This window comes from Drosophila suzukii, chromosome 2R, assembly GCF_043229965.1.
Source record: "Drosophila suzukii chromosome 2R, CBGP_Dsuzu_IsoJpt1.0, whole genome shotgun sequence".
NCBI lineage: Eukaryota > Metazoa > Arthropoda > Insecta > Diptera > Drosophilidae > Drosophila > Drosophila suzukii.
Genome location: NC_092081.1, coordinates 23,237,049 through 23,249,075, shown reverse-complemented (window position 1 = coordinate 23,249,075; position 12,027 = coordinate 23,237,049). Strand labels below are relative to the sequence as shown.

Below are 12,027 nucleotides of genomic sequence, written 5' to 3'. Positions count from 1 at the left end.
CATTCGTTCAAAATACGTCTTCTTTATCACTTTTATGATTACCTACATTTTATAACAGTTTATGTCAGGTTTTAGGTAAGAGTAACTTATTATTAGACTTATGCAAAGTTGACATTAAAACAACCCAACTGCTTTTGCAGAAAGTAATAATACAATTGTCAAAACGTTTTTAATTTTCTAAAGTTACGCGCCATTTATGAAAAATCTGATTAGCTCTGCCACTTTTGAATTCGCCGGAAGCAACTATAATCTAGCCAGGTTAACAACCTAGCACGTCCTTCTACCACCCAATTTCTCATCAAATACCACAACCACATTATTCAGAGTTACCGGATCCATAGTAGCCGTTAAAATTAAAATCTATTACATTATTATTTTCCCCTCCAAAGAATTAGTTGATTTTATAAATAATGATTAGTTTTGTAAACAAAATTATATGCTTTTTTAACAAAAATATTTGTTTTAAATATATTTTAATTCAAAAAATACTATCGAGATTGAAACGACTTATTTCTCCGACTACTGCTATAGCTTGAACAATGCAAATCTCCTTTCATTAAATAGGCATGAAAAACTGAAGTGTAATTTTTGTATAAAAAAAAGTAAAAATCTTTCATAAGCTGACAACCCTGCAAAGTGAACCTGATGCTTCCCACATAAGTAAACATCTTAGATGCACTCGAATTTCGTCGCCAGGCACCGCCAGTTAAGATCGATAGAAGGCAAAGTCCAGGGCACCGCCATCGAATGTTGGGCGTTTCAAATTTCCTGGCTGCTTTAATTGCCGATTTCCCATTATCTTTGATTTTGTACATATGCGACGAAAATTCCTGCAAATATGGGAAAACTATGATAAGATAGGATAGCCCTTTTTCCAATATTTATGAAATGGAATATAATAAATTACCTATTTGGAAGTCAATACATTTCTATTTTCTAACCTACTAGGCTGATTTTCGCACTTTTTGTAGTCAAGCTTAGTCTGTAGGTTTATTTATTGTCAAAATTTGCTGATTCTTTTATTTTTTGCACAAGACTTTTTATTGACGATTAAGAATCACAAATATCTTTGATTTAAGGTCTGTGACTTAATTTATTGTATTGTTATCAAAAGAATATACTTAATAGAATTACATACTTCGACTTAATGCGTCGAAAATTTCAGATTTTGGGGGAGGCGAATAATAAAATTAAAAAGTACGACTGTTTAGAATTGGAATAAGATTAATATTAGATTATCATATTGCTTACAATCAATGGTATTCGCAGCATTAGATTTCAATGTTTAAACTGTCTTCAAAACAGTCAAAGAGGTTCTGCCACTAAAAGCACAAACAAATATTTGCTACCTTTATTTTCGCTACTATAATTGGTTTATAATTGAACAGAGAGGAGAGGTATACTATATAGATAGAGTGAGTAGAGAATGAGAATGGGAGAGAAAACTGAAAATAAGAACGGAGAGTGACTTTGGAAGACTAGATTTATGAAATCTAATGGCCAAATTTGGAAGCCAAGGCAAGCGCAGTGGAATATTGCATTCCACCTGTTAGAGAGTGTAAAAAAGCTGGAATGGACCAAATAACTGGTTAAATATGTTAACTAATTCATTAACCGTGTTTCCTTTTCAACGCCCACTAAAAGTAGAACCAAATGAGAGCGTCTACCTTTAATTGCTCTCTATCTCTCATTCAAGCCGGCCGGCTTACTCAGACATGCAAGCACCCACAAGCTTGAGAGAGAGTGGGGTTTCAAGAAGAGAGCCCCAGAGGGTGAGCGTATAAAAGCAGCTTCGCCGGCAGAAGAAAGTCAGTTGCTGTGCAATCGTTTTGGCGATCGGTTCAGTGAGTGAAAGCGTCCCAGTGGTGGAGAGAGAGTAACGGAAGAGAGTGCGGAACGTACGCTTGATTGCCGAATTGAAGAACTGAGAGCAGCCCAGTCCCCCAGCTGATTTGTATTCTTTCCCGAGGTAAGCTATTGGGATCCCGATCCCTCGTCTGGAACCATCCACCGAATTTCGTACTGCTCAAGTGATGTAATTACGCACCTCAGACCCATACAACAACACGAAAGTTTTACCCTTGCCAAAAATTGGAAAACGCTTTTGCGAACTTCGAAGCCAGCCGAATGGTGTTCGTCTCGATTCGATTCGGTTCTAAAATTACACTCATTGGTTTTTTGGCTTCGATTGATTTTTGATTTTTGGGTCAATCGATTCGAAATCGAAAAGTTTTGAACTCGTTTCGCTGATTCGCAGTTCGCGCGGATCTCTCGCCCCGCTCGCAAGTAAATATGTGAAGGACAACTACGCGAACCGATCAACTAAAGGCCCTCTTCTTCTGCCTCTTCAGAAACCGATCAGATCGGAACAGAAATATAGAAACGACCATTGCACCTCCGTCGACTGTGGAGTGCGTGAACGTATTTCGAAGCGTGAGGTACTCGAATCGGGAACCGTCTTGAGTGCAGTGATATTCAGATCAGAACCTCATCAAAACGCAGGCTTACATAACCCCCGACCAATACCTTTCCGAAAGAAAGAAAAAGTTAAGAACCGAGCAAAACAATCAGGAATATTTCCGAACTGATAATGGAGTGAACGCCTTGAGACTAGGGGTCCCAGACTTTCGAATTCTAGTGATAACCCCATCGCCCAGTTCATCTCGGAAAGTTGCCCATATGGCCGGCTGTGCACGTGAATCCATTCAGTGCAGTGCCCATTGACGTACTTTACTATCCCCTGGGTCCTTGACCCACCGTGTGATCCCTGCCCTTTCCCATGGATTCTAATTCGAATTCGATAATTGGATAATCTTGGCGTCATTATCTGCGCTAACCTTTTCCCACGATTAAAGTGAAACCATTTCCCTCGATTTAGTGCCAAAGTGCCAGATCAAAGAGCCAAAATAGATCAGCAAATCGAAATTGAATTAAATCATGACACCGAAACACAGAGACAGACCAAATTAAATTCAATTGAAGCTGTCGTGGCAACAAGTGCCAGGAAAAAAGAAGGCAGAAGATAACGCCGAAAAGTCGAATCGATTGTTGCAATTTGAGACTCTCCGCTCCGAAAGCGAAAATTGCAGATTGCAGCGGAAGAGGCGGCCAGTCGGGCATTACTGAACCGGGGGAGGGGGTCGAAATCTTGGTGACTGACTGGGCGCCCTGCCAAAATCATGGCAAAGGCAAAGATACTTTAGCTATACAAGTATACATGTATCGAACGAAAACTGGTTTACGTTCCACATGGATCCTATCCCACGTTTAAATATTTATCCAGCCAATGCAAAAAGTGTCGACTACAATGAAAACAGGGGCGTAGTACCCGTTCCTCCGGCGATTCTTCTGCCAGCAGCGCCAACGCCCCAAAAGATATTGAGCCTGACTTTTGCGCGACTCGGCAAAAACAAGAAAAGAAAATATAGGGGGGTGGGTAAAAGTGGGCAGTGGAGGAGTGGTGTCTGTTTCTCTGATGTGCGTGGGTGTGTTGTCTGTGGACAATCAATGCACTTCCGCTGGGGTCTATGGGGAAATACTCTTGTGCACAAGTATGCATTTCAAGAGGTATATACTGTATATATTGCAGTTTTATGGTAATTATCTTTTCTGTCAACTTTTGCCTTGACTGCGCTTGATTTATTGCACAATTCTTGAGAAGCCCCCCAAATAAGGCCAGAAATAAATAACTGGAGAGCAAACATGGCTTCAAAAGTATGCGTGCCAAAGCTAACTAACAGATTATATCAGTTTACCCCCAGCGGGTTTTTATATTGCACCCATTCGCAGAATCTTCTAGTCATTCTTTATCTTGGATCTTTAATCGTAAAAGTTTACGAACCTATTCTTATCCTTATCACTCACGCATATTCTGACCCACTTCGCACACAAACATTTGTCACGTTCTCCCTATCACAAAAACCAGGCTATCGACTGATTAACCGGGCTCAAACTTAGAACAAACATAAACAAAATTGGGGAAAAATAATCTTAGCTATTTCGCCATAATATGAAATTTTTGGAGGTGCGCTATTTAAGTTGATATTGATTGTTAATCATTACTCAATAGTTGAAATTCCCAAACTGAAGGCTCTGAAAGTAAACGTAGGTTCTATTATAAAAACAGATATAAATATATTTTAATATAGTTTGATAACTTTCTTAAAGAGAACTTATTTAACAAAAGGTTTATGTTACTCATTTTAAATCGAGTAATCGAAAGTACTTTCGACTTGATTTCAAGAACGATTCTTCTCAAATAAGTAGAAACTGAGTTCTCTAAATGAGAAGATATGTATGATCTTGATCAAGAACACGTGCTACATAACTCGAACTTATGATAGGTGATGGCTCGTGTTATGGAAGTTGTACTGTATTTGTTCGCCCTCCCTAGTATTACATTGATTAGAACCTTGATAGCATAGCCAGTCGATGACTAAGCCGATTGTTTTATTTTCCCCTCATTTCGCAGGGAATTGCATTGAGAAAGCTCAGAGATGGCCGATGAAGCACAAGCACCACCAGCTGAGGGCGCACCACCAGCCGAGGGCGAGGCGCCACCACCCGCCGAGGGGGCCGAGGGTGCCGTCGAGGGCGGAGAGCCCGCTCCTCCTGCAGAGCCCGCCGAGCCCATCAAGCACAGCTACACGCTCTTCTACTTCAACGTGAAGGCGTTGGCCGAGCCCCTGCGCTACCTGTTCGCCTACGGCAACCAGGAGTACGAGGATGTCCGCGTCACCCGCGACGAGTGGCCAGCCCTGAAGCCAAGTGGGTTCCAAAACTTCATAGCCATGCGGATCCATATAACCTGGTTCTCCTCCCCCAACAGCCATGCCCATGGGCCAGATGCCCGTTCTCGAGGTGGACGGCAAGCGTGTGCACCAGAGCATCTCGATGGCCCGTTTCCTGGCCAAGACCGTCGGCCTGTGCGGCGCCACTCCGTGGGAGGACCTGCAGATCGACATTGTGGTGGACACCATCAATGACTTCCGTCTAAGTAGCGAACAATGTGTGCCTCAGTTTCATGTTCAGTGTCCTTGATTAACTCTGGAATTTTTAATGTATAGAAATTGCAGTCGTCTCGTACGAGCCGGAGGACGAGATCAAGGAGAAGAAGTTGGTCACCCTGAATGCGGAGGTCATTCCATTCTACCTGGAGAAGCTCGAGCAGACCGTCAAGGACAACGACGGCCATCTGGCTCTGGGCAAGGTGGGTGATAAAATCTTGACAATACTACTTTTATTTAAGCTGTGAAATGGAAAAACAACCAACACTGAAGAATTCGCGGTTAAGGGATACATCTATGATTTAAGACAGATCCGGTCCCTATGAAATTATCTTGGGCTAAAGAATTCGCGACTTTTAGAAAACAGGAGTGATCCCGTTTTTCTGAAGATTTAAAGGAAAACCCATCTCTTCTAAATCTTCTCTTATGCAGAGCTTCATTAACTTTATGACTGCTCTATCCTTGTAAGAGATAAACCTTAATAAAATCCCTTTTTCCACCCACAGCTGACCTGGGCCGACGTCTACTTCGCAGGCATTACCGACTACATGAACTACATGGTCAAGCGCGATCTGCTGGAACCCTACCCAGCCCTGCGCGGTGTCGTGGATGCCATCAACGCTTTGGAACCGATCAAGGCCTGGATCGAGAAGCGCCCCGTCACCGAGGTCTAAGTGCCCCGAACTGGAATTGGGAGGAGGGAAACCATTGCACACCACTCAGACACAACTGCAGAAATGCACACACCACCCACATCCGTACACATTTTGTTCCTTTTTGCGGAGGATCCGGGTCCGAGGAGCGGCGGACTTTCGCACGGGGTCTTAGACGCGTAGGAGTTTAGCACGTATCACTATGAACAAATCGTATTTGTTTTTACTTTCTTGGTTATAATTCTCTTTGCATGGCGCTATATACATATTTCTATTGGGATCCGCTGCGGATCGCCGTTCGTTAGCTTCTGAAATGATGAAAGATACATAATACTTATTGCACAGTTTATAATATTTTGGCCTACGTTTAGAACATACATTTAGCGCACCTATGCAGACGCTTACTGTAACTATGTTTATAAATACAAAATCTACGAGTGGTTCATCTTTTAGACGTATTCTATTATAATTAATTCACTGCGAAAAGCTCAACACATATTTAAACAAATACAGCGAAAGCTGAGCATCAATTACAAATTTTATTTATTTTTTTTGTGTTTTTAACAACACGTTATCGCGGCCCCAGGAACTTTCTTCGTCTCATCCAGTTCCCTATAAAGTAAATCTTAAAAAAGACTCACATCAATAGAACCGGACTCCTTGAAAATTAACCAAAATCAAACGATATGGAAAATCTATAATAGGAACAGACTTTAACTGCCAAATTCAATTGCACGCAATCACTTACATCAACTTATACATTTTATTTATTCAAATTTGTAATGGTATTTTTTAAATATTTTCACAAAACACTTTTAAATAAACTAAACACCTAAAAAGGAATGAGCACTTTTCGAAAGCATCACAACTCGTTTTACTTCACTTTGGGGATTCCATTTTCCAAGATTTCAAATATTTTCTAGAACAAGATTGAATTTTTAAACCAATTAGTTTGGATTCCTCATGGCTAAACATATATGTTTCCTTACATTTCATATTATTCCAAGACAGTTAAAAAGGGTTTGAAATATTAAACACGCAAGTGACATTTGAAAATATAAAAACAGATATTTAATAACTTTTTTTGTCACATCGGACATAGCTTAAAAGTATAAATGCACATTTGGCCAGTTTTGTTTCATAGTCTGCCATTGATAGTTGCGGTTACTGGTGCTTCCAGTTGGGTGGGCGCTTCTCGAAGAAGCTGGTGATGCCCTCTTTGGTGTCGCCCAGCTGGAAGTTCTCGCACATCTTTTCCTGGGCAGCAGCAAAGGCTTCCGCCTGGGACATGGCCAGCTGCTTGTAGTAGAACTCCTTGCCCAGAGAGATGACGGCCCGACTCTTGGCCTTGATGGCGTTAGTGATTTCCTCGATCTCCTTATCCAGATCCTCAGCTGGAACTGCTTTGGTGACCATTCCCGATATGTAGGCTTCTTCGCCGGTAACTGGAAGACCAGTCATTAGCATATAGGCGGACTTTGGACGCGACATGATGCGGGCAACGGCCACGCCGGGAGTGGAGCAGAAAACTCCAACGCCAGCTCTAGAAGGGATTGATTGATAGCTTGATTAAATGGTCTGTAATGGTGCTCCATCCTTACCCCGGGGTGGAGAACTTGCTTGTCTTGGAGCAGACCACCATATCGCATGAGACCACCAGTTGACAGCCCGCAGCAGCCGCATAACCATTGACCTTTCCTATCACAGGCACCGGTAGCTTTTGGATGTCGTTTATAACGTCGGTTAGCTTCTGAAAAACGCAGGCCTGTATCTGGGGGTCGTTGTGCAGCTCCTTGAGGTTGTGACCCGCCGACCAGATCTTTCCCTGAGCCGTCAGAACCACACATCTCAGGTCCACATTATCCTTATCTTGGACCAGAGCATCGTGAAGGGCAGACATCATCTCTAGCGATAGGGAGTTCAGGGTTTTTGGGTGATTCAGCGTTATCTCCCGCACTCCCTGCTCCTCCTTGACCAGGACCAGATCACTTGCTCCTCCGCTGGCGAAGCGGAGCACCTGTGGCGTCCAACCTGTTGCATATTTTGACACTTTCCAGAAGTTTGGCAAAACACGCAACATTTTTGTTTTGATTTGGCACCAGTGCTGGTAAATTTTTCAACCAATCAGCTGACCACCTATCGAAACAGCTGCTCATCGATAGCAACAGTCATCGAAACCGCTATGAGTTTGTACGATTGAAAGTTTAAGTTTTATCCGCATTTTTCAAAGCTTTTCCGAGTACTTAGCTGTTCCACTGTACAGGTGAGTAACCGCTCAGGTGCGTCAATAACCGCTGCCTTTGTTTGTGCATCAGCTGAGCGGCCAGAAACAACAACAACGCCAGAAGCGAGAGCCTCCTATGTACTTGGTAAACCTAAACCTATGTGACTACCACACATGCAGAACTTTATCAGCCGCCAAAGCGATTTGTTTTCGTCGCCCCACATTTGCTGGCCCCACGAATCAGTTAACCATTCGAGCCGCGACAGAGCGGATCCATCCGATCCCCCGATTTGAGCTCCACTAAAGGGCATTCGCACTCGCACTCCATTCCAACAGCTGCCACAAGATGCGTCCATTCTCCGGCAGCGACTGCATCAAACCCGTCACCGAGGGCATCAACCGAGCCTTCGGCGCCAAGGAACCCTGGCAGGTGGCCACCATCACGGCCACCACGGTCCTGGGAGGCGTCTGGCTCTGGACAGTGATCTGCCAGGATGAAAGTGAGTTGATAGTGAAGATCTCAAAGGAGGAGTTCGCTTCGAGTAGGATAAGAGTGGCTTGAAGAAGTATAGAAGATAGAACTTCTGGGACAAGTTCTCTGGGCTTGTGTACCCAAGAAAATATGTAATCTGCTAGAAGAGAAGTAAGAAAGGGCAGTACATACATACATATATACATACATATGTACAACATAATGCCAAGTCACCATAGTCAGCTCATTCCTTCTGTTCCCAAGTTGCAGGGCAAGGCACGTCAATTACCAAAAATTTATCAAACTATCTAATCTAATGGGCGAGTTCCTTCAAAACCTTTATAAATACAGCTCGAGTTCTTTAAAATAATCTATTATGTATGTAGAATATGTTATTATTCTAAGTTTCGTAAGCATATATACTTATCACTAAGAATTGAACTCATATCAAAAAACTTAGCATAAAAGATAGCGGAGAATATTTTTCTAAAGTAAATAAAAAGGAATTTAACTGTAATTGTGGTCAAACCGTATTTTTATCATTCAGAAATAGACCTCAATTTGTACTTTGTGCTCTAGCCTTATATAAGCTTGATCAAATGCCATGCACTCGACGGCTGCCCTCCCCGAACTTCTGTACTTAATCAATCCACAGATTACGTTCGATTAGAGTTAAAACGTTTGTTGAAGCGTGTAGCAATCAATGAGATATGCAAAGTTCAACAGCTTGAAGCAAAGAAATCGATTAGATTGAGATATCCCCCGTTTCCTATAACATAAAAACAAATTTAACCAGATCCCATTTGAATGGCCTGTTTAGTACCAGAACTAATGGAACTTAGTAGTTTCCCAAAACCATGACTAATTCGTTTGAATAAGAATGCTCCTATTTGCTAGCACAGTTTCTTAAAGGGATCCATAAAACCAGTCCAAAGTTTCGTCTACACCAAAACACGCCATATCTGATAAACTTTGAGTGGTATAATATATCGTTTATCAGGTGACAATTCATCTCAATAAATGTTCTTTGTTTTGGGTCTGTTCACCTCAAGATAAGCCTAATTTTGCTTTTGATGTTTTTATGAATTATCCAGATGTCTAGAACAAAGTGTTATGGAAACGTTTTCTTAAACCTGAGCCAACTAATTACAGATCTCCTCCTCCCCCAGGTCTTTACATCCGTGGCAAGCGTCAGTTCTTCAAGTATGCCAAGAAGATTCCCTCCGTGCGTCGACAGGTGGAGACCGAGTTGGCCAAGGCCAAGAACGACTTCGAGTCGGAAATAAAGAAGAGCAACGCCCACCTCACCTACGTGGAAATTCTGCCCGAGAAGGGCCTCAGCAAGGAGGAGATCCTCCGACTAGTGGATGAGCACCTGAAGACCGGCCACTACAACTGGCGCGATGGTCGGGTATCCGGCGCAGTCTACGGCTACAAGCCTGAGCTGGTGGAGCTCGTCACTGAGGTCTACGGCAAAGCTTCCTACACGAATCCCCTGCACGCGGATCTCTTCCCGGGCGTGTGCAAAATGGAGGCTGAAGTTGTGCGCATGGCGTGCAACCTCTTCCACGGAAACTCTGCCAGCTGCGGCACAATGACCACCGGCGGCACCGAGTCCATCGTGATGGCAATGAAGGCCTACAGGGACTACGCGAGGGAGCACAAGGGAATCACCAGGCCAAATATTGTGGTGCCGAAGACTGTGCATGCTGCCTTCGACAAGGGCGGGCAGTACTTCAACATCCACGTGCGCTCCGTGGATGTTGATCCGGAGACCTACGAAGTGGACATCAAGAAGTTCAGGCGTGCCATCAACAGGAACACTATTCTGGTAGGGATCTGCATGGCTAATTTATCTTATTTACCCCGATACTTAATGTAACTCTTTCCATGCAGCTGGTTGGTTCCGCACCCAACTTCCCCTATGGAACCATCGATGACATCGAAGCCATCGCCGCTCTGGGCGTGAAATACGATATTCCCGTCCACGTGGATGCCTGCCTGGGCAGCTTTGTGGTGGCCCTAGTCCGCAATGCTGGCTACAAGCTGCGTCCCTTCGATTTCGAAGTCAAGGGAGTGACCAGTATCTCCGCTGACACCCACAAGTACGGATTCGCACCAAAGGGATCGTCGGTGATCCTTTACTCAGACAAGAAGTTCAAGGACCACCAGTTCACCGTGACCACCGACTGGCCCGGTGGCGTGTACGGCTCTCCCACCGTGAACGGCTCCCGAGCTGGTGGTATTATCGCCGCCTGCTGGGCCACCATGATGAGCTTTGGCTATGAAGGCTATCTGGAGGCCACTAAGCGCATTGTGGACACGGCTCGTTATATCGAAAGGGGGTAAGGGTACTATAAAACCAATTGAAATCCATTTTATAAATATATTCCTGTTCTAGTGTTCGCGACATCAATGGCATCTTTGTGTTCGGTAAGCCAGCCACTTCGGTGATTGCCCTGGGCTCCAATGTTTTCGACATTTTCCGGCTATCGGACTCGCTGTGCAAACTGGGATGGAACCTGAACGCCCTGCAGTTCCCATCTGGGTGGGTGACTCAGCTTTTAAATTAGCGAAACCATTCTAATAAGTAATATTCATCTTTAAGCATCCACATCTGCGTGACGGACATGCACACACAACCCGGAGTGGCGGACAAATTCATTGCCGATGTCCGCAGCTGCACGGCGGAGATCATGAAGGATCCCGGCCACCCGGTGGAAGGAAAGATGGCCCTCTACGGCATGGCCCAGAGCATACCCGACCGTTCGGTGATCGGAGAAGTGACTCGCCTCTTCCTGCACTCCATGTACTACACGCCCAGCCAGAAATAGACACCTGGGGCAACCCCCTTACTCCTCTCCCACCCCACGGAGCTGATGCATTTCCTGTGCCGTATTTAAACCACCAAAACACCCCGTTGTTAAACCTTCCTCAAGCAATTCATTCTAGCCTGCAATTAGTGCTGTAATCGAGGGTACAAAACGTCGTCCTACGCGTAAAGGATCTACATTCATGCCGTATATCAACATTCGTCGCTCTTGGAGCCCTGTTATTGAAGTGTTTTTCTGTGTAACTTGCTAGTGAATTATGTAATAAAATAATATTAATCATTTTTTGTATTCTCAACTATAATTCCATTCTATTTATTAAATAACGTGTTTCCCATTAAATCAAAACATGTATTCTTAAATTGTATTGCTGCCACACAATTTCATTGATCGATTTGTTAGCATTTAATTTATATTTTGTTTACATTTTACCCCCTCAGCAATTAACAATAATTGCTGCTGCGTGGGTACTTGCAATCCGGTCTGATCTGATCTGGGCTGGTACATATTTCTGTTTCTTTTCTAACATTTTGCCACGCGTCGGCGTTTTTTAATTTAGTTGATCTTCGATGCCCAACCGACACGCCCATTTCCTCTTTTGTAATTTATGTAAGTCTCGAATGGCGTGCACAAAATATTTCAAATAAATTTCTATGGCGGAAACATTTATTTTGATGGGGAAGAGGCTGTTTTCGGGACACGCGTCCCATGTCATTTTTCGAAAACGAAATTAAAAATAGCCAAAAGTGAGCAACAAGTGTCGCACAAAGGCGACGATCAATTGGTGGCATCAATTTCAGGCCCCAACAAAAGCGAAACCTGTCACCTTAAGAGGGCGCCC

The 12,027-nt window shown here is 43.6% G+C and overlaps 3 protein-coding genes across 5 annotated transcripts; 2 read left to right on the top strand and 1 right to left on the bottom strand.

The window, feature by feature from the left end:
* Nucleotides 1-1,794: 1,794 nt before the first annotated feature.
* GstS1 (Glutathione S transferase S1) lies at nt 1,795-6,521 on the top strand. 2 transcript variants are annotated; one of them, XM_036813344.3, is made up of 5 exons: nt 1,795-1,969; nt 4,472-4,767; nt 4,829-4,996; nt 5,067-5,209; nt 5,513-6,521. In XM_036813344.3, the coding sequence occupies exons 2-5, from the start codon at nt 4,497-4,499 to the stop codon at nt 5,678-5,680; spliced, it is 750 nt and encodes a 249-aa protein (XP_036669239.1). In that variant the 5' UTR covers nt 1,795-1,969; nt 4,472-4,496; the 3' UTR covers nt 5,681-6,521. The 2 variants fall into 2 exon arrangements, with proteins under 2 accessions (XP_036669239.1, XP_036669240.1); XM_036813345.3 differs by lacking the exon at nt 1,795-1,969 and adding an exon at nt 2,282-2,438.
* A 181-nt stretch (nt 6,522-6,702) lies between these two features.
* On the bottom strand, nt 6,703-7,780 carry LOC108009974 (enoyl-CoA hydratase domain-containing protein 3, mitochondrial). Its single transcript, XM_017074740.4, has 2 exons — nt 7,261-7,780; nt 6,703-7,202 (listed from the first exon to the last, which is right to left on the bottom strand). Exons 1-2 carry the CDS (start codon nt 7,737-7,739, stop codon nt 6,824-6,826), a joined length of 858 nt encoding a protein of 285 aa, XP_016930229.2. The 5' UTR covers nt 7,740-7,780; the 3' UTR covers nt 6,703-6,823.
* Nucleotides 7,781-7,813: 33 nt separating this feature from the next.
* On the top strand, nt 7,814-11,490 carry Sply (Sphingosine-1-phosphate lyase). Of its 2 annotated transcripts, XM_036813343.3 has the most exons (6): nt 7,814-7,922; nt 8,064-8,383; nt 9,525-10,186; nt 10,252-10,700; nt 10,757-10,903; nt 10,964-11,490. In XM_036813343.3, the coding sequence occupies exons 2-6, from the start codon at nt 8,230-8,232 to the stop codon at nt 11,187-11,189; spliced, it is 1,638 nt and encodes a 545-aa protein (XP_036669238.2). In that variant the 5' UTR covers nt 7,814-7,922; nt 8,064-8,229; the 3' UTR covers nt 11,190-11,490. The 2 variants fall into 2 exon arrangements, with proteins under 2 accessions (XP_036669238.2, XP_036669237.2); XM_036813342.3 differs by having other exon boundaries at nt 7,853-8,383.
* The last annotated feature ends 537 nt before the right edge of the window (nt 11,491-12,027 follow it).

Coding starts and splice junctions, on each gene's coding strand:
- GstS1 (XM_036813344.3), top strand. CDS start 4,497: ATGGCCGATGAAGCACAAGCACCACCAGCTGAGGGCGCACCACCAGCC. Junction 4,997..5,066: donor CATCAATGACTTCCGTCTAA/GTAGCGAACAAT, acceptor TTTAATGTATAG/AAATTGCAGTCGTCTCGTAC. Junction 5,210..5,512: donor GCCATCTGGCTCTGGGCAAG/GTGGGTGATAAA, acceptor TTCCACCCACAG/CTGACCTGGGCCGACGTCTA.
- LOC108009974 (XM_017074740.4), bottom strand. CDS start 7,739: ATGTTGCGTGTTTTGCCAAACTTCTGGAAAGTGTCAAAATATGCAACA. Junction 7,203..7,260: donor AGCAAGTTCTCCACCCCGGG/GTAAGGATGGAG, acceptor AATCCCTTCTAG/AGCTGGCGTTGGAGTTTTCT.
- Sply (XM_036813343.3), top strand. CDS start 8,230: ATGCGTCCATTCTCCGGCAGCGACTGCATCAAACCCGTCACCGAGGGC. Junction 10,187..10,251: donor TCAACAGGAACACTATTCTG/GTAGGGATCTGC, acceptor CTTTCCATGCAG/CTGGTTGGTTCCGCACCCAA. Junction 10,701..10,756: donor GCTCGTTATATCGAAAGGGG/GTAAGGGTACTA, acceptor TTCCTGTTCTAG/TGTTCGCGACATCAATGGCA.